Raw genomic sequence first — 23,840 nt, 5'->3', positions numbered from 1 at the left:
TCATGGGTGAGGGAAGAGAATTGAGTGGAGATAAATTGATTTTGCAGGTATGGGAATAGATGTGGTTTTGTAGGTGCTAAAAAAAAAAAAAAAAGCTCAGTCCCCTCTTCTGATTCATTCATGGTTTGATTTCCTTTTCTTGCAGTGTTTGACCTCCTGAGGAAAGGGTAAGTAGCCCTCTTGGGATCTCTTGTGTTGAAATTTTTGGTGTGCATCATTAACTTCCTAAGTGAAATAGAGGTTTGAGATGAACAGTGGAGCAAACTGCTGTCTGCAGGCAAGTGCAGAGGAGTCAAAATCCAGCTGTAGTTGCCTTTGCACTGTTACACCCTGGAACGATGTGGTGAATCGTAATGGGCTGGGAGAACGTGTCCTGGTGTCAGGCTTTGATCCGGAAAACAAATTTGATACCAGTTCCCCATCAGGTGCCTGGAAGAAAAGGTTTTAATAGGAATACTCTGCTGGGGTAACAGCTACATCGCGGCTTCCTCTGGCACAAGGGGTGCGTGGTTGCATCAACATTTACTTGCCACCTGCTGCCTTATTTTGCCCCTAGCTCTAACATGTTGTGGGAAGCTGTTTTGTTGGCATGTTTTTCCATAGCAGGAGAAGTGATAAGGTGGTGGAAGTCTCCTCACTGCTTTTTTGCTACACCTGCGCTGATTCTGCAGCTCTGCAGAGTTACAGTGAGGTCAGGAGAGCTGTGCCCAGGATGGGGGAGATTCCCAAAGGGCTTATTTTTCTTTCTGGCCCCGTGCACAAGCCTCTTGCAGGCTGCTAGCTCCAACGGGTTGCTGGTGAGAGGCTCCCCAGTCTCCCTGGTGACCAGGCTGATGACTATCCTGTAGGAGACAGGGAGGGGGAGAAAAAAAAAAAGCTCCTGTAATCAGCTGTGGCCAGGGAATGTGCAGCTCGGCTGAGCGCAGCCTGTCTGCCTCTAGCAGAAGGCAATTAGACTCCATTAGTGGCTCTGTCAGTCCTGCCGCTCACACTATTTATCCCTGGTTTCAGCAGCAGAAAAATGTGCATGAAGAGGGAGGGAAGGCAGTGGCAGAAAAATGCAAATGGAGATGCAGGTCATCGATCAAATGGCAGCAAGGGAGAAGAGAAATGCCGCAGGAAGGATTTGCTGCTGGGTGCTGAGGGGAAGTGCCTGATTTTGGCAATGGGCTATTCTCAGCCAGGGTTTGGCTTGCAAGGACAGTGTCTCGGGAGCACTCACTTAAATCCAGCCTGAGTGGGCGTATGTCCAAATGCAAGGTCAAGCTGCTGAGCCCAAGCAGGATTAACCCCCAGTGCAGTGAAGTTCTTAGCTCCTGCCATTCATCCACGGGGGAACAGAAGATGCTGACTAGCTCTTACAGCCTCTTTGCCCTCAGCTTTCAGCAGGCACAGGCAGAAGAGGGGCTTTTAGAGGATACTGTGCATCTCTCAGCAGTGGCGGCATACAAAGGAAAGGAGAGGAGAAGCTGACCAGGTAACCTTGGCTGTTTAGGGCTGAATGGCTGTGTTCTGGTGATGGCTGAACCCTGAACAGCAAAATAGGTTTTCAAAGCAGTTTAGCGCAATGCACTGGAAATATTCCCACTTAACCTTTAAGCCAGTGGTTCATGTCTAGATTCTGCCTTGGTTTAGACTAGCTGCACGCTGATGTTGCTTCAGGACTGAGCCCCAGCAGGCATGACATCCAGTGCACAGCAAAGGGCATTCTGTCCCCGCTGCTGCCTGGTACCCGCTGGTGAAGCTGGTGCTCACAGCCGTGAGCAGCTTTAGCAAGAAACCAAAGGCCAGATCCAGTTTTGTTCTTTCACTACACTTTTCCCATTAGGACTCTCAGTGAATGAAGTGTTTGCCCTATTTCGTGCAGACAGCAGCAGTTAATCCTGGTGTTGGTGAGGGCTCTGTGGCTCATGCTGGCTCAGGGACTGTGCAAAGCCACCCGTCACCGCTAGCTGAGCTCACTAACCTAGGCGTCACCACGTCCAGAAAGGATGGCTGCGCCTCCGTCCTGTGTCACAGCACCCAGAACCTCTTGGGAGCCTGGCCCTCAATGCTGGGGACATAGTGATGGAGGACCTGCAGCTCCTCCAGCAAGGAAGGTTACTGCCATTCTGCAAAGTTCTTAATTCCTCTCCCTCTTCCTTACAGGCCTGTCATGGAGGTACCAAGCGACCAGCCCTTCAGCGAGGAGCAGGCTCGGCTCTACTTCCGAGACATCGTCTTGGGCATTGAGTACTGTGAGTACCACTAGCGCTGACAGCAGCTTTGCAGAGCGCGTGCGTCGGCCTCCTGCTCAGCTGGGGAGAAGCCTCTCGACTCTGGTGGGCTGTCAGTTGAGTGAGCGCGGTCCTCTCTAATTGCATGTGACAGGGTTTGCAGTTGGTGGTGTTCCCGCTCAGCTCAGATTTACCCAGGCAGTATCACAGATGCCGGGCGCAGGCATTCCTTAGAAACGACATGATGAAAATAGTGGCTTCCTTTTTTCTTCTATTTATCTCTTTTTGGAGAGCATCTTTGAAGGCAATAACGGAGCCAGAAAATGGATGTTTGCAGTGACAAACTGAGTCAGTTAGCTTTAGCTGGAACAAATTGCCGTCTCCAACTTAGCAGGGCAAGCGCTGGCCCTGGGGAGAGCAGGCGAGCAGTGCTGGGAGGGTGTCTGCCCGTGTCTGCTTCCTCCACAGCATCAGTTTCTGACTTGTCGTCACTCAGGGCTGTGTCGTGACGAGAGCCCAGCGCTGCTGTGCCCTCCCAGGGAGGTGGTGACTCCAGTTCCCAGGCTCCGTCTGGGGACTCTAGCGGCAGGTGTCCTGTTTGTAGCCTATTTGATTATCATCACCTTTTTTTAGTAAGTCTTCTCCTAATGTGGCTGAGGCCAGATTCCTTGCTGAGCGCCTGTCCTGAAGAGTACAAGGAGGCCACAATAAGTCTGTAAATGACAGCAGGGATTTTTCTGACCCTGTTGTAGTTGACATGTCCTTGCTGGCAAGAACCTGGCAGGGATGGGAGAAGAGGGGTCCCTGAATTGAAGACACAAGGTAGAGTGGTCTATGTGCTGGCATCTTGTGAGTGTGGGCCCCAAGGAGCAGCGAAGGCTGGCTGGTGTTTTCATGGAGTCTTGGCAGAGCTGGCATGTCCATGTAACCTCTCGCTCTCTGCAGCGGGGGATGTCAGGCTGTCAGTGCATTTTGCTCACTGCTGATCTGCAGACCTTGTGCTGCAGACTTCATGGCTGGGCTTCTCTTCTGACCTGTGCCAGCAGTAGGAGGAGACCCATGAAATTGCTGGTTGCTTTCTCTTCTGTAAGTAGCAAGCACAGTAGAGCTGCGCATTTATGGGTGCAGGACCCATCCGTACCATGCAGGGGGGTGTGGGTCAGAGAGCCTGGTGCTTTGATGCGGTGTGGTGCTGGTAGCTGGCATTACTCCCGTGCTGTGTCTAAACATATTACACTGCGCATTCCTCCTGAGCCTCCTACCAGCATTGTCACCAAGTCAGAAGGCACAACTCGGATCCGCTGTTGCTCACTCACATTAGCCTGAGCCCCTTCTCTCCCTTTTCCAGCAGAAGGTCCCAGCCTTTATCCTCAACGCTGCTCCTTGCACTGGAGCAGTTCATGCACAGGCTGCTGCCAGGGACCCAGGTAGCACGGAGGGACCCATGAGTCGGTTGGTCTGCGGTTACTGCTTGTGTACCAGCATTGTCAGACAAACTGCTGGGGAGCTGCGTTTGTCTCCATGCCTGTTTGATTCTGCTGTCCTCCTTGTTGACAGCTCTCCATAGAGTTTAGTGATCTCATCATTGACTGCCTTCTCTGCACATGGATGCACTAAAGAATCGACCATGGTTGGATGGCTGAATATGAGGAGGGAGGGATGATACGCCTTTTGCAGAGGCAATTCATGCCTTGCAGATCTATTCATTTTCCAGAGGAGTCAACAAACATGTAGATAAGGTGATCCTGTTACTACATCGTGTTTTGATTGCCAAACAGCTTTTGATCAGATAAAGAAGCTCATAAGTCTCTTTGGTTGGATGGCCTCTTGTGGATTAATAACTAGACAATCAGGAAGGTGGGCATACAGCTTTCACAATGGAGAAAAGTCACTAGTGCAGTTAAACAGGAATCCATAATGTGGCCTGGGATGTTCAATATATTCCTAAATGACCAGAAAAAGGGTAGAGTACAGTAAGAGAGAGTGGTGATGACATATAGTTATTCAGGATAGTCGTTGTTAGAACTGACTGCGAAGACTGGCAGGAAGATGCCATGATAGCAAGCGACAGCATGATAAAATGGCAGATAAAAATTCATGTTGCTGACTGCAGGGTAATGCATGAGGGGGAGAAACACCACTAAAAATACGTACATAGTGACAGGCTCTAAATTAGCTGTTCTCACTCAGGCTTCGTTCTGGATAGTTCTCTTGAAAATGCCAGCCCATTATTTAGTGACAGTCAACAAAACTAATAAGATTTGGGGAGTTCTTGGGAATGAAATAAAGAAGAAAACAGGAAATGCCATTATATAGTTATTTGGATCTGTAAGAGCTTTTAGATACAGACAAGGAGTATCTTGAATATTTTGTGCAATTCGGCTCAGCCTGTATTAGAAGCAGTTCTCTAGAACTGAGAAAAGCCTGAGAAGGGTGATCAGGATGGTCTTGGAATATCTTCTGTACAGAGATGGAACATCTTCTGTACAGAGATAAGACCAAAGCTCTTAAGATTTGAAAATTATCATGGGAAGGGGTGATATGACAGAGGCTTATAAAATCCTAAGTGTCAGGGAAGTGGTGAACAGGGAATGAATCTCCTCTGTCTCTAAAAATACAAGAACTGAGGGGTAGCAAACAAAATAATGAGGTAGCAAGTTTAATCCAAAAGGAATTACTCTTTCATATAGCATGTAATTAAATTGACGTTCATAGCTAGGGGAGATAGCAGGTGCCAGAACTAAATGGGCTCAAAGTGATTAGACAAGTCTGTAGAAGAAAAGAGCATCAAGGACTATGAAATATGAGGATGCAGGCAGAGTTTGCCCTCGGGCTGCCTAAAGCAGGGAGTATGGGTACTGAAGGTGTTACATCTCTCTGCCTGATGCTTTTCCCCAAGCTATTGACCCCGGCAGGAGACGGGGTGCTGGGGTAGGTGGCCTTTGGCTTGGCTCCTCTTCCATCCAGCAGCTTGTCCACACCATCCTTGAGGTTTTCGCTGTGCTGACCTGACGGCAGAGGTAGCTGCGCTCTGCCGGGTTCCGAGAGACTGATGTAGGTTAGCTCGGTGTCTCCCAGGCGTAGCAACCTTTCACAAACCTGGCTTACTGTGGCAGTGCAAATGCACAGGTTTGGTAGCAAATCTGAAGGCAGGGCAGCCAGCAGAGGGAAGGACAAGGACGCTTGAGCAAGTGACCGTCATTCCCAGTCAGTGAGCAACGTGCAACGCATGAAAGGTCAGACGTGTGCGAGACAGAGCCGTGTCACCCTCCCTGTTTAGTGAGATTTTTCCAGCTGTTTCAACCTTTGGAAATAATATCTGCTTCTTTCACAAACCAGAGGGAATTGTTTCAGATGTGCTTTCAAAAAGCCAACATGTAGCTGTGTCAAACTCAAAAGGAATGTTTCGTGCTGCCGTAGTGCTTTGAGCCGTGTCTGCCTTCATTTCACCAATCTCCGGTGGCCCCTGCAAGCTCAGCAGCTCCTCAGAGCCAGAGCAAGCCCCTTGCTTTTGTTGAAGACTCACTTGGTTTCAAAAACCTGCAGAGAACAAGTCTGAGTGTAAAGGGCCTTGCCGAGGCAGAGGAAGGTGGTTTGCAGTGCCTTGGTCCATCTCCACATTGCAATGCAACAGCACCTCATTTTTTGTCTAAAACCAGTAGGTGGGAATGAAATCAATGTTTGCAAGTCTGTGACAGTCCAGGTTGTGCCAAAATGAGTCAGGTCACCCCAGGAAGTCAGTGGAAATGTATATATGGAAATGTATATATGAATGGGAAGCACAAGGTTGTTTTTCAGTAGAGTTTGAAGGGTGAAGACTGCAGCTTTTTATATTCTCATTAACATTCATACTGTAGCAGAACCTGTATGCCTCAGCTGGGAGATCCAAGCTCTGCTGTGCTGGATGCTGCTGGCCTAACAGTTCCTGCTCAGAGGAAACTTTAAGCTTAGAAGACAGTCAAAAAGAAAAAAAAAGTAAAGTGTGGGTAGTCCTAGGCAGAGGGAGTGAAACAGGGCAATAAATTACTCAACAACAGGAACAATAGGATGCTTTATTTTGGGCTATTGAGTAACCACTTACTTTATTAGCAAATGAAAGTTAAAAATGGTGTTCTCTCAGAACTGCTGGGTAAATGCGTGGCAATTATTATGTAATTACAGAGGAAAGTGCACCGTTTGTGCACGCTGAAGGAAAAGTGTTGCCAGGCAATCTAGAGATTGCAAGGTAATTTTAATGTAAGCATACATAATTGTTATGTAATTTGGGAGACTCAATAACCATGCAGCTGCTTGAAACTCGCAGTGGTCACAGCAGCGAATGCATCATTGCTAGTTGGGTTTTATTAAATTAAAGTTGCAAACTGGATTCCTGTGGGAGCCTGCAAGGAGTTAATCCGGGCCAGTGGACTGCTCTTGGTGCCAAATGGTACATGGTGAGTGGGAAGGGGCCGCAGGAGCCAAGCCGATGGGAAACGTGAGCTGACCTTTTAAGTGGTGGCACGCGGCTCACAGCCGCTGTGTGTCTGTGGGGACTGGACTCCACTCGTGACACTTGCCTGGGGTGGAGGCCTCCTGCGAGAGGGCTGGCTCTGGGGAGGAGTGTTTGGAAGAAAGCAATGGTCAGTGTGATGAGAGCAGAAACATCCCATGCCGGGTGGGAAGCCTGGCTTAGGCACGGTGGGAGGCAGGGACAGATGCCCTGGAGAGAGCCGAGAGCTCCCCCATCCAGGCAATGGCACAGTGTTGCCTTGCTTTGTCCACTGCTTTTGGCTGGGTTTGAGTTTAGTACATTTAATACCGAGAAGTGCACTTCGGTATGTGCATGGTCTCAGCCTCGTTCACTGAACAATGAAGAAACAGAGGCAGGTTCAAGGTCTGAAAGCCTGGGAGATCTGTCCCCGAACTGCTGGGAAAATATTTTAAGCTTAAGTGTGGTAATATTACTGGTTCACCTGTTCTGTTTTCATATGCCTGTCTTAAACCCGGGCTCTGTTGCGCAGACTACTTCAGGAGCCATTTAAGCACATGCAAACTTTAATTCCCATCCTCGTGACATGGGCCTTACGAAGGAAAGTGCTTTTGCTCCCACTTGCAAGACTTCCCCAGCACTGATGGCATTGCACGCACACCCTCGTGAACTGGGGAGGCAGGCTGTCTGCTTGTTGTAAGTGCCACTGGAGTGGTAATTTCAGAATGTACTTCAGTGCTTCGGATGGAAAAGTTTTGCTGGATTATTTGTCATTAACTAAAGCATGTGCTTAAGTGTCTCTCTGAATTGGGGATATGTGCAATTACCTTCCTTTCCACTTGTAACTTCCCTCTAGTAGTGCTTGTCTGGGGTTATTTAAGCTTCGGTCTCCCTTGTAGTAAGGCAAACATTGCTTTCCCAATGATACTCGGCAGAAATAGATATGTTGGATAGCGAATAGTCACCGAAGGAGTTAGCAGCCGCAGCAGGAGTCAGTCCTGAAAGCCGGGAGGTGACTACGTGCTCCCCTGCAGAGCCAGGCAGCTGCGGGTCAGCCCAGGGTGCCTTGCAGTGCCGGCCAGGCGGGCATCCAGCCGTGCACCCTGCAGCATGCCTTCCAGCACCCTGAGATCGGGGCTCAGGCATTTCCTCGGCCAAAGGCTGTGTCTTTAGCTAATAGCCTCTGATACTGTTCCATTCATTTGCCCAATCCCTTCTAACTTGTGTAGATCTTCATTGTCTGCTACCTCCTACTTACCTACTGTGGGGAGCAGTTCCCATTCGGGGTTGAGTCTGATCCTGCAGGTTTCAGCTGATGCCAGGAGTGACTTAGGAACAATTATGCCCTCTCTATGCCACCCCTGGTTTATAGACCTCAATCACATCTTACTTCAGGGGTGGCTTTTCAAGGCTGCAGAGTCCTCGTCTGTGCCAAGTGTCCTTCCACCCCTTTGACCATCCGTTAGAAAAAGCTAGCAGCCCTGGAGCCCCCCCAAGTCTTATTAATTGAGGACAGAACAGTATTTCAGAGTTGTCTTCTACAGTAAATGTGGCTGAAAATACTTACTGCAGGAGTTGACATATCCCTCCCCCCAACAAAGCCTACAGGTTTGCTGGACAAAGACAGATATTCTGCTGTTTTACTTCAGATGTCTTGGATATCTGATATCCTGATACCTGAACACAGGTTTGACTCCTTGAAGGCAGTAAAATTTCCTTCTGGATTGACTCAGTGGTGACTTATATTTAATAACTGCACAGTATAAATGGGTTTGCTGCGTGAAGGTGAATTTGGTGTCATGCCAGTTTGCTTTGGCAGATGAACAGTGGAAACCAGTACCAGGTGAAACGTGTAATGGGAGGATTTTCTTCCAGTGTCAGGTTGCTGTCTGCTGGCCAGAAATGTTTTCCTTATTGTGAGCAGATGTTTGGTTCAACACAAGAAGTAGATACCTTAAACTCTTCTCCAGTGGCGGGAGCCGCAGGAGAGGTTGTGAGAGAGAAGCGTACTCCATCAAAAGCCATGAGGGATATGCCAGGCAGGTATCCCGGTTTGGTTTTAGGATTGGGATACAAGTAGCTTCATTTAGGAGGAGCCTAAGTAAGGAATAAGAATAAGTAAACGAAAGATCTGTCTAAGCAGGTAGCCTGGCTGTGACACTAGCCAGGAGCAGACTCTTAGCGCAGAACACGCACGCAAGCTTGACCCAGGGGAAAACCCTGCCGACTTGCACAGTCAAGATGAAGCACAGCGGCTGTTCCTTCTGCTGTTTAGCTGCAAGCTCAGTATTTTATCTGGCTCATGAAAAGCTGAAACAATTGCTGCCAGTGTAGCTGAAAGGAAGAAAAAACATTATTTCCTGCATTCTCTGTAGAAAATGCACAATTTCCTCACTGCAACTGTGTCGAGGGAAAATAAGGGTGTCAGTTCTGGTCCCCCTCCTCAGAGGAATGCTTGTCTCACCTGAATGAGCTATTGGGTTGAAGGGAGGGTCATGACACGCAGCTAAAGCTGTTGGGAAGTTCCCTTTCCAGCAGCAGTTCCCTGCAGGGCACCTGTATGAATGCCTGCGATGCTCTGGAGCCCTGCACGCTAAGCCTGGAGCAATTACAAAGTGCCTGACGTGTGCAGATCAAAGCTGGCTTTTCTGAGATAAGACTTAATCTACTTGATCATCAATATGCGAGTATAATTTCCATTATCTTAAGAGGAAATTTAAGTAAACAAATCAACAGCTGAGTCAACACGGCTTGTCTATTCTGAAGAATATCTACTGCAACGTAAGCCTGGGGTAGGCGCTCTCCAGCATCAGTGGTGTAGATGGGTTTGATCTGGTTTGGCTCTTGGCAGAGGGGAGTTCCTCAGACCTCGTGTTGGCGTGGGCCAGCAGAGCTGGGACACCAGTCTGTGATGGAGCTGCTGCCTGCTCTCCTGTGACTCCCAGCGAGCTACTTGATCCATCTGTGCCTCCGTTCCCATGTGTGGAATGAAGACCTGCTCCTTCCCTGCTCCTGCCTCTTGCCTGCACAAGTTCAGAGCCCCTCAAAACAGAGCATGTTGAGGTGGGGACTCTCAACTGCAACTACAGCTGCAAGGTGCTGGGTGTTATAAACGACACCACCAGGAGAAGAGGGGCTGGCTTGTGTTTTATCACTTGCAGAGCTCTATTTAGATGATAAAAAAAAAAAAACCACCTTTCACGTAGCTGCAAGTGTTGCTGGTACTGATCGATGAGGACTTTGTATAAGAGTGAGAGTAATTAGCTGGTGGAGCAGATCAGAGAGATGTGTTAGCCTCTTAAGAAAGGTCAGGCAGTTTGATTTTTGTTGTTGTTTGATGCAGTTACGTGGGTGCTTGGGGTTAGACGCATCCCATGGCACAGACGGTGCAGGTTGCTTTGGCAGTACTTGCTGCACGTACCCTGCTCCCCACTTTCCCAGTGGTCCCTTGAGCATTGGCACGTGTGTAGCTGTGGCAGCGCGCTCTGCGTGTCCTCGTGGTGTGCTCACATGGGTTGGAGGACAGGTGTAGAAAGGCAGCCTTTGGCAAGGCTGCCTCTCCTTCCTCTTCCCCGTTGCTTCCTACCAGCAGTATCCCATACTTTATCCCTTCTGCCGGGAGCACGGTGGGCAACAGGGTGCTGAAGATGGAGCACAAATGGAATCTGGACTCTTCCAAAGGACTGGGAAGTGCTGGGTGTTGGGATCCTCCTTTGTAAAACCTGGGCTTAAGCAATATATTCAAGTGGCAGAGATTTGATGGATGCAGCAAGAAAGTGGCGAAATAGTGAACAGAGTTGAGAAAATCAGAGCTGGGATCCTCGCCCCAGCTGCTGCAGGAAAGCCCTGCAACGAGCTGAGCATGGGAAGGAAGGTGTTCCGCTTGCACAGCCCACTACATCTGTGTGCTCCGGCTCTTCCTCAGCGGGGCATTGCGGACAAGTACAGAGGCTTGCTTCAAAGAGCAGCCTTCTGTTTTAAGCTCTGGATGGTGGTGCAGCAGTTTCCTTGGGAGGTTGTTAAATCATTTCTTTGTTACAGGGGTGATGTGAGAGTAATACTAAGCAGACTCTGCAGTAGCACCATATGGATTGCTTTTGCCCTTGAATGGGAATGGGATTCTGTTTTTAATCAAGTATAATTCAGCATCAGCCTCAGTAAATAGCAGGATGTGTCAGTGCATTGCAAAGTTTTACATGTATAATTTTTAAATGGGCTTTTAGTAAGTTGGTATTAACCTGCTGGAGCGCTAAGGTTTCCAGAAGGGAATGCAGTGAAAGGCACCTTTTTAAAAGGACCAAGGAACAATCTCTTTTTCTAGCACTCCTATCTCTGCTCCCTCTTGGTCTTCACCGGCTGTTAATCGAGACAGACAGTTCCCAGGCGTTTGCTTCCGAATGAAAAGGAAAGCCTATTTAGTCTCCGAATAGCCTGCGGTATCTGGAAACAAGGAGCACTTGTGAAATGAGTTGCGTCTTGCGAAAAAAGCTGGCTTGTCCCACCGAAGGCAGCCAAGGGACTGAACAGAAAGAAATGATGTGCTCAGCAGGGCTTTGCTAACGAGCAGTGGTGGAGCAGGGAGGCAGAGCGGCAGGAGACCTGCGGAGAGCCCAGGCAGAGCCGTGTGCTGCGCGCACAGACAGGAGCCGCCTGGCCCAGCAGCAGAGATCCTCCCCAAAATCTGCCCTTTCTCCAGCCCCATCTACTGTACCACAGCCACTGAAGAGTCATCCCTGCCTGAACGCCGCTTTGCGATAGGAGTGCTGCAGGATCTCTAAGCCACAGCAGAGTTTACAGCCGTGATGCTCCAGGACCTCAGCCCTGCCCCATACCTTCCCGAGCGACTGGGGTACAGCCGAAGGGTGAGATCCTCCAGGGACAATGCGCACGCTAACAGCAGCGGTGATATGTGGAGTACTGGCTTTCTGCTAGAGTTTCATTTTGTAGTTATTGAAGTCCTTTGGCTCTGGCCATTGCAAGCTTAGTTCTGCAGGGACGCTGACCCCAGTTCAGAGGCACGTAAGCCTATGCTTTCTTTTAATACCATTCCCACATCATGCGCTGGCTTTTCACAGAGATGATGTTCAGCATGTGCCAAAGCGGTGTCCTAAATGGGCATGTTTTGTGATCTGGAAGTACAAACTAGCTGCTCGTTCCCTGGACACTCGGCACCCAGAGTGTTTGCAGGCTCAGTGGCATCTGGAGTACCACCAGGTAGCTGTGACAGCCTCTTGGCATTAAAGAGATGCTGTCTTATTGTCTGAGGTGAGAAACCATGTTTGTGGTGCTGATGAAGTTATGGGAGAAGTGGCTGCAGACTGCCTGAAACTGCTGAAAGGATATGAGTAATCCAGCTGTGCCGCTGGAGAGGCTCTCAGAGAATCTGTCCTGGGACAAGATCTGCTGTAAGGACCAGCTGCAAGGTCATGGGCAGCTTTTCACGAAGCTCCGGGTGCTTTTTTCTGCCCCTGTTGGGAAGGTGTGAAAGCGGGAGAAGCAGGCAGCCCCAGCACAGCGCATCCCACATCCACGTTGCTCTGAGAAAATCTGGATTCCTCTGTTTCATACCTGAACACCCAAACCACTGTATCAATACTGCTAATACCAACTGAGTTAAAATACATCGTAATGAAGAAACAAAACAAAGCTCTGAAAAGCCATATTCTCAAGGAGACCTTTTATTTTGGGTAGTTGTTTCATGTGGGCTCGAATTTGAACACCCAAGTACAGGTTCATCCCAGCTGCTATAAGCAGTAGGTGCAGTGTACTTGCTAGATGCTCTGCCCGAAATCGAGAGAGACAGAAGAAGATGGTCCTTTCCCAACTGTTGCTCGCACCCTGAGTGCTCTGAATCCTCCTCTGAGGTTGTATCTCTCCACCACATAGCATCAGCCTTCAGCAGGCTTTTCTTAGGTGCCTGCACTCCATGCCCAATGTCAGGAGACAGTCTAGACTTCTAGGCATGATTTCCCTTGTTTCTGAGCACCCCGGGGCTCTAGGGCTTGACTAAGTCCAACTTCAGGTGTGCCCAGTCAGGCTTTCTAACACAAGTTGTGATGGAAATGTAGTACATGTGCCCTCACCTGTTGTACCTGCTTCATTCATGGGGTGGCTGTGAGGTTTAGCAAACAAGTATTTCTAACGCGCTTTGGGATCTTTGCCTAGATGATGCTCTAGAAATCCATGGGATTGTTATTCAGATGCAAATAGGCCTGAAATACTGTTACCTTTCTGCTGAAGGATGGGTCTAATAAAACCGAATTTAACGGAGCACTGCACAATCAGACTTTCTCCTAAGGGCTCTGTAGTATCTTACATTGTTTCATTTTCATTATGAAGAGGTATTGATCTATTCTTTGAATCGTGTCTATCAGCACAGAAAGTGGAGAGCGTCTTGGAGCCCAGGGAAGTTGTTCCAGTGAGCTGCTGACCTCTGCCTTTAGACCAAAATCCTTTCCAGGCAAAAGCAACAAGTGGAACCGTTTTGTCAATTTGTCAAAGCAGCTTCAGTAAAGTGCTCTGCTCTGGCTGTCTCACCAATTTTAACCTTGGGAGGCATGCAGACAGGTACGTTTGCATGGGAATGAGTGTTTTTCGGCTGTTGATGTCCACCTTGTGTGTGGCACATGGGGCCTGGGAGGGGAGCACCGATGGGGTGGTCCTTCCCAAGGCTGCATGCATCCAGCGCCCACGTCCCCGTGGCTGGCCGGCGTGGATCTCGGGGCAGTCTCGCCAGGGCTGACGTCTGCCTGCTTTGTGACTGTTTCTGTAATGTCGGAAGCAAAAAACCCAATGCCTCCTTGTGGCCAGTCTCTTTGAGCAGGACACAGAGTAGCTGAAAGTGCCTTCTGGAAGGCACAGACTCAGCTTAGGGGTTCCCAGTTCTCCATGGAGCGAGCTAAGGGGAGATCATGGATTGCTTTAAAAGAAAATCCCCAAACCCTCATGGAGCAAGTTTAGGTGTGACGATACAGATACTTTGTTTATGTTCCTTTAATGCACATTTGGGATTTTATTTATGTTGAAAGTACTTTTCCTTCTGTGCTCTGCCTGACGCAGCCCTGCTCCTGTTTGCTAGCGGCTGTGTCACAGTGTGTCCTTAGTCCCAAGGACAGGATGAGTGTTTTGTTTCTGGGACCTCTGGTCCTGGCTCAGTGACATTCAATAGCAATCCTAACGAAGCTGTCTTTCCTACCTGCTGCTCTTGTGTCTGCAGAGGGAAGGAACTTGCTCCCAGGTGCTTCAGGCTGGTGAAATTAGAGGGTTAATTTGTGCTGGTGATTGTGTTTAACTGACTGTGGCTGTCACCTGCTCCCCTTGGGTGGCTCCACGGGTTGTGTGTTGTCCCTTCTGTACAGTCATTAGCAGTCTAGAGGGTATCATTAGTGGTAGGCTTTTATTTCTAAGATGCTTAGCTCTCCCTCTGGAGTTCTGTGGGCATAACACCATTTTTTCCTCTGCGTGTTGTGCTGGAAATGCAGATCACGCTGGTTTAATGAGTACCTTTCCTGCAAGACAGCTGTCCCTGGGCTCCTTTCACAGTGTGTGGCAGCGATGCTTGTGTCACCGCAGGCCCATCCCGCCGCTTGGCCGGTCAGCCTTTGGCCAGCCCTGCTGAATTAATTGTTCCCTGTCCTCCTCCCTGCAATGCGTTATCTGCAAGAGATCTGGACTTGCGGCAGAAGTTGGTGGGTTGGAAGGTATTTCTGCACTTAGTGATGTTGGTGTCCTGCAGATGAGCAGTCCTGCTTCCTTTCTGCAGCTTTCAGATAAGCCAGTTTTTTTCTATTGCCCACAAGTGGACTTGGGAATGATTTTGGGGGAATCTTTTACTCTTTGTTCTGCAGCCCTGTATTGTATTGAACTGTACCAATGGCAAGACACAGCACTGGAGAGAATAAGACTGCATTTTGAAGCCTGAAGCCTGTTTTGGATGGCTGTGTGGGGGAGGATACCCACAGCAGCTGGCAGACTGGGATTTTAAGAACTGTGCATTTTCAGAGCAGAAAAGGGATTTGAGGTTGCCTTCATCAGGTTAGCCGCTCCACACCAAATCATTTCTTGGCAGACGTGAGCTCTTACTCTTACAGTTTTTGTAGCTGTGATGGAGCCTCGTTCATTCACGCCAGCTGGTGCTCGGTGCACAATTCCTGTCCCTTGTCCTTCTTCGTGGCTATTGCCTCTGCACAAGGCAGCTAGACAGGGGAGAGGATCTGCAGATGGCATAAGTCTTTTGAGCCAGCTAGCACAAGACTTTCATTACTGTCACCCAAACAGCATGGCAAAGCAGCACGGCGCATGGGTTGGACACTGCTCCCAGCACTGCCACTCCTGACCTGGCCAGCCACTTCCCCTCTGTGCCCATCTCCTTCCCGTCCCAGTTTGTTATTTAAACCGTGTGCCAGGTTTGCAGAAGCACCTGGCTGACGCTGCATTGCAAAGCTCTGGGACGTGTCAGGCACACTTCTGAACGCGCAGCCTGTGCTCCTCTGCCCCGCAGGCACTTGTGCTAATTTTCTTCTCTGACCTCAAGGTCAGAGACTGTCACTGTCCCTAGCGCTCAGGTCAAGCACATGGATGTTCTGGTCTGGGAGGTGCAAATGTTCATTGACCCTAGTGTTTGATGGCTTTAATTTTTGCAAAGGATGTGTTTCTTATTTCTTTGTTCAACATTCTTGTTCTTCCTGTGCCTAACAGCCAGCAGTGCCCAGACCTGCTGGGTCCCAGGCTGAGATGGGCATTGAACAAACACAGAGCATTTGGCAAACTCTACTTTTATTAGATTGCGCAAGGGCAGGGAATGTGTCTTACAAGATAAATAGTTATTTGATATGGGAATTGGTTTGTAGTTTTGTTTTGTTTTTTTTACTTTCCTGTACAGAAGAAATAATAAAAAAGCCTAGAGTACCTGCTTGCCTAGTGTAACTCCCTCAATTTTCAGACTTAGCTCCAGGGATGTACTTGTATCGCCCACGTATATTTGTGGCCTGTATTTTTTTTTTTAGAGACATGGGGAATCTTAGCCTTGTGGTATCAGGCATCATATACCAGACACCTGCATGAAAGGCAGCTCATCATCTCCTGAAGGGAAACTTCACTCCCCCCTCACTTTTTTTTTTTGCTCTCCCTATATTACCATAATGAAATGTCAGCTTGCCACCAGCTCTGCTGCGAAGCAGATGTCTCCTCGTAATTACTGTTGTTGCAGGGTTTTCAGTGTTTATCCTGACTGTCGAGCCGGGCTGTTACAGCATTAACTGGCTCACATCACAGCGTGGCCATGCAGTTGCTGCACATCTGGAAGAGGATGTCAGTGCCAGTGCTCTCCAGCGAGCTTGTGTCTGCTGGGTCTGCAGATCAGCTCTTTAACGTGCCAAGGACAGCATCCCCTGGCAGTGCTTTAAACTAAGGAGAGGTCCTTGCAGAAAAAGTATCTGCAAGTGTGACTTCCCCTCCCCAGACACAGCCTACTGGAAAGATGGCTTGAAAAGTTACGTGAAGTTTGTTCTTTCTTGGTCCTAAAACACAAGCTGGGATGCTCCTTGGGGGCTGCCTTTGTGGCAATGTGTTGACCAGGTTTGTAAAGCAGGAAAGAGTTAAACCAGCATTTTCCCCCACCCAATTGCATGTTTCCTGGAGATATGAAAAGTGCTCATGGGGAGGTATGAAAACAAACATGCTCCATTTGCAAGAAGGAAATGTGAAAAATGGTGGTTGGGGCTGGGGGAGGAGGGAGGACGAGGGGTGCTGTTCCCGTGGGAAGGGCAGTAAAGACTTAAAGGATTTCCTCTCCTGTTCGGTAAAATCGCTTAGGTTTTCTACAGTTCTCCTTTTGGGGTCATTTTGTGTTCTAAAACTTGTTTTATTGATTTTTAAATTTGTTCTCCAAGTTCCTGAGAAGTCAGCCACTTTCCTACAACTCTGCTGCTGCTTTCACTCAGTGGCACGGAAATGCCTTTCTTGCAACTGCAACATTGCTTCCCAGATAGCTTGTAACGAGAGGGATTTTTGTTTGGTTTTAGTGCATCTCAGCCTCCAAGCTCTTTGCAAGGGTTTCTTTCATTTTGGATGTACGAGCACTTCAGCTGGGGCCCACAGTTGGCCTTGCGGAGCTGGGACAGAGCTGGAGTCTTTGCTGCAGCCTCGTGGAGCGAAGGGCTACATGTAGGAGCAGCCTTTGCTCTGAAGGACTGCGTGGCAGAGGTTTGGCCACGGCTCGGGGTGCGGAAGTGGTCAGAGTAGCTGGCAGCTTTGGGGATTTGGGGTGATGCAGAACAAGTTGAGGTCGTTTCTCTGGGTCCAGTTGCAAAGCATGGCTAGAGAGAGAGTGCTTTTTCATGAGCGCTGGCACCAACCAGCTGGTCATTTCTCCCTGGTCAGAGTTATCTTCTGAGTTGGAAATACCCATTGATTTCTGAGCTGTTGGCTAGACTTGGTGCTCAGCTGCTAGTTGTCTTATTTTGCCTAAATATCTCCTCTGGGCTTGTTTCATTCTGCCTGTGCTTCTGCCCCTTTTGATTAGCTTTATGGCACTGCAGTTTCAAAATAAATTAAAAATTAACCTCTTTATTTGGATCCCATAAACCTTTAATACAGCGAGTTGCCCAATCCATCAGCTAGTCTGATGAGGTCGAACAAATCTGTAAGACTTGACTGATTTCCTTCTCTAACAGCTCTGCTCGGTCCCGCTGGTTGGGCTGTTTCTGGGTTCATGTCCTTTCTTTGCATAATTACTGGTGACAGATGTATTTCCGAGTGTTGCACTCCGGTGTACATCCCAGTGAGGCACTGAAAAGGAATAGCTATAGGAAATGGCACTTCTACTAGATTATATTGCATATCCAGCAATATCCAGCAATCCAGTTTTGAGTGGGGTGTCTGAGCTTGCACCTTTATTTTCATCCTCCTGGAAAGGTTACCCTTGGGTGTGTTGGGTGCTGTGACAGACCATGCTCCTGGTTTTGATTTTTTTTTTTTTTTTTTTTAAAAGTGCACTACCAGAAGATCATTCACCGGGATATCAAGCCTTCCAACTTACTCTTAGGAGATGATGGGCACGTCAAAATCGCTGATTTTGGAGTCAGCAATCAATTTGAAGGGAATGATGCCCAGCTTTCCAGCACGGCAGGGACACCAGCCTTCATGGCACCAGAGGCCATTTCAGACACTGGCAAAAGTTTCAGTGGAAAGGTAGGTCTTTGCTCACAGCTGATGTCTCCTGGGACCCCCAGGCATGGCACAAAGGGCAGCACCACACCTGCATCCTTTGCGTGTTGCCCACCCAGGGATTGGGGTGGTTATTGAGTAAAACCGAAGCTCTAATTCTGTATTCCAGTCCAGGCAAAACTTACATTGGTTGTTCTGTGCAGCGTGCAGGCAGACTTTGCAGTGCATCCCTGCCCAGACAGGAGCATGTTAGAACCCTTTCCCTGCCCAAAGGGAAAGGAGGAAACTCTTGATTGCCTTCCAAAATAATCAAGAGGCACAGGGGGCTGCTGGGCATCGAGGTCATGTCTTGATCCCCTGAAAGCGAGGGGCACTGCCAAGCTGATGCAGATGTGGGGATAAGGTCTAGTGGGTTTTTTTTGCCTGGAAGAAGACTTTTGAGGTTTGGCTCCTCTTTGATGTTCAGCCTTGAATGGTGTCATCTCCTGTAAGAAGGGACTGCTTGCTGGTCACTGCGCTCCACAGCAAGGACAAGGGTGGCAGCGTCTGGCCCAGCACAGTCCTCCTTCCCCAGGCGTGCTACAGACGCCTTTAGGAGCCCAACTTCAGCTGGGCACAATAAAATAGAAAATATTAAATGCACACAAATAATGTTCTGTGAGTCGGTGGGAAAATCCAGCTCATTCAAATCATCTGTGTTGCATCTCATTTACTGCCGGTACATGCTTTCTTTCAGGCACTTGATGTATGGGCCATGGGAATTACCCTGTACTGCTTTGTTTATGGGAAGGTAAGCTGGCTTTCAGATGCTGGAGCCCTGCATGGGAATGTCTGCCCGCCTGGCTTTTGACTTCATTCCTTTCCAAATAAAGGCAAATATTAGAAGCAAAGGCCTACCTTCTACAAGCTCCTGTTTTCCCAAAGCACCCTGCGGATGAGAAGGGACTGATGTGATCTATGAAAAGGATGGTTTCTAGAGCTGGCCCCTGTGCTCAGAGCAGTTGTTTGTGCTACAAACCCAGAGCAGCGTCAGCAGCACCAACAGCGGTTTGTCGGGGGTTTATCCGTATTGCCTGTGTTCAGAAACAAGCCAGGTAGAGCATGGAGAGAGGCACAGGTGTGATCCCAAGCTACTGCAGTGCTCTGTCTGCCAGAGCTGAGCTGGGCCAGATGGAGACCACTTTGGCAGAGCCAGCTCTTCAGAGCTGCCTTCTGCAAACTCCGTATGCTGTCATGGCTTTTCCCTCCCCTGTGGCCAGAAGCCCCTCGTCCCACCCATGTTCTCCCACGGCGAGCAGTACTTGCAGTCTGTGTGTGCAAGTATGTTACCTGAACCTCCTGTCCAAGCACGGACCACTGCAGATCCCACCACACAGGCATAAGGCGTCCAGCTCAGGGGTAAGAAGTGGCTGGGGGAGATGGCAGAGGCAGAACCATCTCCATTGCTGGTGTGATATTGCTGAGTTAAGTCAGGATGGAAAATATTCTCTGGCCTGTGTCTATAATGATGTCTCATTTGGGGCCAAATCCTCAGGTGATGGGGTATAACCTTGATTTTATATTCTGGTATAACCTCGTGGTGATACTACTTTCCTATGTGGCAAGCACTGGGGTAAAGAAAGAGGGAATATAAAGACAAGTACAGACATTTGTTTGTTCCATGTGACCCTGTATAGTAAATATTGTACATTTTGTACCTATTTTATATTTCATAATTTAATCTGGCCAGGCAGGCTGCGACAGGGCCCACCAGCAGCCCACAGCCCACTAAAACAAGTGTACCTGCTCCTTCAGTTTTGATGCAGATGTTCGTAGGGCCTGCGAATATGCTGCTCCTGCATCTCCCACAGTATTCACCGTGGCTTAGTTAACCTCCTGTCAGTCCTGCCTGCCCTGCTAGGGGGGAAGAGCCAGAATCTACGTCTAAATTAATCCAGTATAAAAAGCTGTGCTGGAGAAAAATATGAATCCATATATCTGAATTTACAGTGGAAAGCCAGGTGTTTTAATAGTATACCTAGCTCCAAATGATGCTTGTCACAAAGGGACCTCAAAGCAGTGATACAAGCCAGGTGATATCAGAATATCCACTTTGCAGGTAGAAAAAGTGGACCAGAGAAAAGAAAAATTAGTAGTTCATGGCCACCTGGTAGGCTGGATAGAGGGGGGGGTAGGCTGGATAGAGGGGGGTATCCCAATCCAGTTCTGTATTCCTTAGGTCCCTCTGCTGTTCTTCTGCATTTATTATGCAATAAGGAATAAATTAATTTATTGTGTGGGGAGATCTTATTTATTTCCACCTCTGTGTAAAATTGAGAGAGTGCGCAGAGAGTGTACTTCTGTCATGTGAATGACAAACGCCTAAGCAGTGCCAAGATCTCCGACAACTGGAAAATCTTCTGTTTGTTTTACAGTGCCCTTTTATAGATGAATATATCCTGGGTCTTCATAACAGGATCAAGAACAAGCCTGTAGAGTTCCCAGAAGAGTGAGTAAACTTTCCTCAGCTACTGTAAATAAAGTTTAGTCTTCAGCGTTATTTACTGTGCAGCATAAATGCCGGTAGGTCACCATGGAGGGACAGACAAGGGTGGGTGAGGTGCTTTGCGTTCTCCTGGGTCCTTCACATGGGTTTTGTGGTGATGTTGCTGTTGAGGCATTACAGCTGCCTCTGCTGCTCCTGTGTCCACGTTGTGCAGATAAGAACTAAAGAAATGGCTCTTGAAATCCTTGGAAGCGGAGGGATTTCAGTATGGGTCTAGTAAGTTCTGCCCCAGCTACTTGACCCTGGAGGTGCTGGAAGCATGGCTTGGTTGGGGTTTGGTGTTTCTCCCTTGTGGTAGCCGCTGGAATGATTCAGTGTATTAGTTTTCAAAAGCAATGTGGTTTACAGGCCTCGGTCTCAGTCTGAGTGAACACATGCCACTTCCATGGACTTACCTTGGAGCTGGGGGAAGTGTCCGATGGAAGGAGGCTTGTCCTGAGATATGCAACCACAGCTTGGTGCGTCCCCACTCCTCTGCCTCTTCCAACACACTCTGGGAAAATATGGGTTTGTCTTGTGTACTGGCAGACTGGGGATAGTTTTGAAAAAAAAACAAAACAAAACAAAATTAATTTACCCATTTGCTATTGAGAGGCTACCCCCCGCCCGCCGCTTTGGTCAGTGAGGGAAACCTACGTTGGCCACAGTCAGAGCTGCGTGGTGGAGACCACTGGGCTGTGTTGGGTGGGATGGCACTGCACCGTCAGCGCGTCCTCTAACCCACAACAGTGCGCTTGGCCGTGAGGGGGGGCGAGCCGAGGCCGCTTGCGTGCCATTTGAGCAGAGGGAAGTTCAGCGCCGAGGCGGTGAGCGTTTGTGGTCTTGTCCGATGCGCCTGGCCGGAGATGGTCACACTTGACGTGTGCTGTCTCTGCCACCAAGCCACCTTGCCTTTCCCTTCGTGTATTGGCCGCTCCTCGGTATTTCCTCCATCTTCAGGCCTCTGGTGACTTTCTGTTGGTGATTAATTTGTTTCTCCTGGTTGCTATCAGATGAAGTAGCCAAAGCTGGACTCCTTATCTGCTTTCCCAAATGAGCACAGTAGTCAGGCAGAGAATTTTTGACCTTCTTGACCCAATTGTTCATTCTAATAAAAACTTAGAGATAAAATGACTTGATTTAAAACAGGCATGAAGAAATTATAACTCTAAGGAAAGGCACATCTGATATCAGAGAGGAAGGGAGGGATGTTGTCAGGCAGCCCACGATATGTGCATGTATCCACCATCTATTACATGAATTATTTGTGAGATGCTCACTGAATTTTTGGAGACGTACAGCGAAGGGCCGGACCTCTGTCTTGGCAGTCCCGGGCTTCCTTCTGAGTCTGAAGAAAGCAATGGGTGCTCAGGCTGTCCTATTTTAGACATCTGCTTTCGATGGGATGACTCAGGCTCCGCGGGCTGTATTAATTCCTCTCCATTGACTATGAAGCACAGCCACTGCAGATAGCTCAGACGGAGCCTTCTCTGCTCAGGCTGAGGGAGCCCCCACCGAGGACTGTGTGGAGCACACCTCCTGCGGACCTGCGGCCACAAGGTCAGGCCACTTGTTTGATGGCAAACACAGGCCCCAGTTGCGGAGCAACTCTGGCAAGCCAGCCCTGTGCCGTTGGTGAGTTTTTACAGCTAACCAGGCTTCAGGCATTAAAAGCACAAAGGCTGGTCATGCCACATTGCCGTGTTCCCACCGGTTGCTCTGCAGTTGGGGTAGGACTTCGTCTTGACAGCACTGCAGCCAAAAAAAAAGTAGTTTGTTTCCCTGGCATGGTCTCTCTGCTTGCTTGCGTCCTGGCAAAATGCCTGTCCTCTCAGCCATCATGTATTTGGGTTAGCAGTCAGCTTACAAGTGACTGTTCCCATCTGTCTCTGCAGTAAGTTATTAACATTTAATGGGCTAACTGGGTTGTGCTAAGAACCTTTTCTTCATTCAGACGTTTCCTTCAGCGATAATTCGGCTGCATGATTTATTTGGATTTCTTGGTGACCTGCTCTCCCAGTCTAAAAAAAGCTGCACCCCTCGTTAGGTTGTTGGAGGAGCAGAGAGTTACTGGGTGTTGACAGCTGCCTAAACTACATCTATTTGTTAGATAAAGGCAGTAACAGAGACGCACATAAAGCTGGAATTCACTGGACTGGATCCACCCTGACCTCCCACAGAATTAGCACCTCGCTACAGTTAGGAATATTTTGGTTTCAATTTATTTCACCATGGCTACAAAAGACACATTCATGTTTGCAGACAGTCCATGGAAACTCATTGCCTGTTTCCTGACAACCTTTAGGACAGAGATGGAGCTGACTGTACCAGCATCGTTGTCCCTTCCCTTCCCTTAGAGACGCTGGGATAAATATTTATTGCTCTGGAGTTCTCCTTCATGCCACTGAGTCCTTGGCGTGACGCGAGGTAAATGGAGTTGACTCACACCCTGATGATCCTGGCATGATTAAAAAGCAAGCTGGAGAAGTTTCTGTCCAGACATGTATTAAGAGAGCCAGAAGCTCTGCATAGTCTCTCCTGGTGGAGAGCTGAAGTCCAGGACAATGTTCTCTGACCTGCGGGCACCCTGTAAAATGATTATGGTGCTGGCAGCCCTCCCAAATGGGTGCTGAGCTCTGTGATGCTTGGCATTTTCCTGAGAGCTGTTCCAGGACCACGACTGTGAGAAATTCCAGATAGCGCAGGCTTTTCAGATGAAAAATGCCATTGGGTACAACACGCACCATGGCAGAACGGAGAGAAGGAAAAACAGAGGCAGGGTGATGCGGTTACCTGGCTGTTACCCACCTGAAACTTTGTGATCCTGTTTACAGGGCTTTTCCTTATGACATTAATCCTGTGTTGTATAGAAATCAGTCTCATGCCCAGAAATGTTAAGTGATTATATATTCTATTTCTTGTATTTTAAATAAAGCCGTTGCCAGTTTGGCACAGATCTGATGTTAAGTATTTTAAAAACACCATCTCACCTGCATCTCAGTGTCATCCTCCCTTAGGAGTCCGTTTATTCTGACCTGCTAAATGCACTGTCACTCCCCGTAGCTGTTCCTCTGTGCCGGGAGCTCATCTCAAGAGCAGCAGAGTTCTTCCCATTCCCACCTAAATTGTTACCTGCCGTGCAGCCTAGGCAGTGGGAAGTCTCTGAGGACTCATCCTGCCATTCCCCTTGTCTGGGCCATATTGCCTGTGTACTGCAGACCCTTGATGCAACTCTGAAAATGTTCAGACTTTAAACTGAACCCACTTTCTGCCCTTTCCCACTGAACGAGCAGTGTTTCCTTGTGGTTGTTTGTTAAAGATCTCATAACCAAAGTCCACATAAAGTATTCATAAATTATTAAAGAGCAGCCCTGTTTTCATCAGACTAAAATATCCCTTTCTCTGATATGGTCTTCATTTAGATTTATGATAGTTTATTCCCTCCTCTGCTTGGGGAGGGTGCAGA

The 23,840-nt window shown here is 48.6% G+C and overlaps 1 protein-coding gene across 1 annotated transcript in view; it reads left to right on the top strand.

Moving 5' to 3' along the window:
* The window catches only part of CAMKK1 (calcium/calmodulin dependent protein kinase kinase 1), a 105,465-nt gene that overhangs the window by 67,703 nt on the left and 13,922 nt on the right, over positions 1 to 23,840 (top strand). The window contains exons 8-12 of the mRNA XM_075168965.1: positions 146 to 167; positions 2,149 to 2,237; positions 17,675 to 17,874; positions 18,587 to 18,640; positions 20,265 to 20,338. Of these exons, the coding sequence (XP_075025066.1) occupies positions 146 to 167; positions 2,149 to 2,237; positions 17,675 to 17,874; positions 18,587 to 18,640; positions 20,265 to 20,338 (439 nt within the window). The remainder of the gene's footprint in view (positions 1 to 145; positions 168 to 2,148; positions 2,238 to 17,674; positions 17,875 to 18,586; positions 18,641 to 20,264; positions 20,339 to 23,840) is intronic.

Source organism: Calonectris borealis, chromosome 19 (assembly GCF_964195595.1).
Source record: "Calonectris borealis chromosome 19, bCalBor7.hap1.2, whole genome shotgun sequence".
NCBI classification, from domain to species: Eukaryota; Metazoa; Chordata; class Aves; order Procellariiformes; family Procellariidae; genus Calonectris; species Calonectris borealis.
The sequence above is the reverse complement of the archived record's forward strand: the minus strand, read 5'-3'. Positions and strand labels throughout refer to the sequence as shown.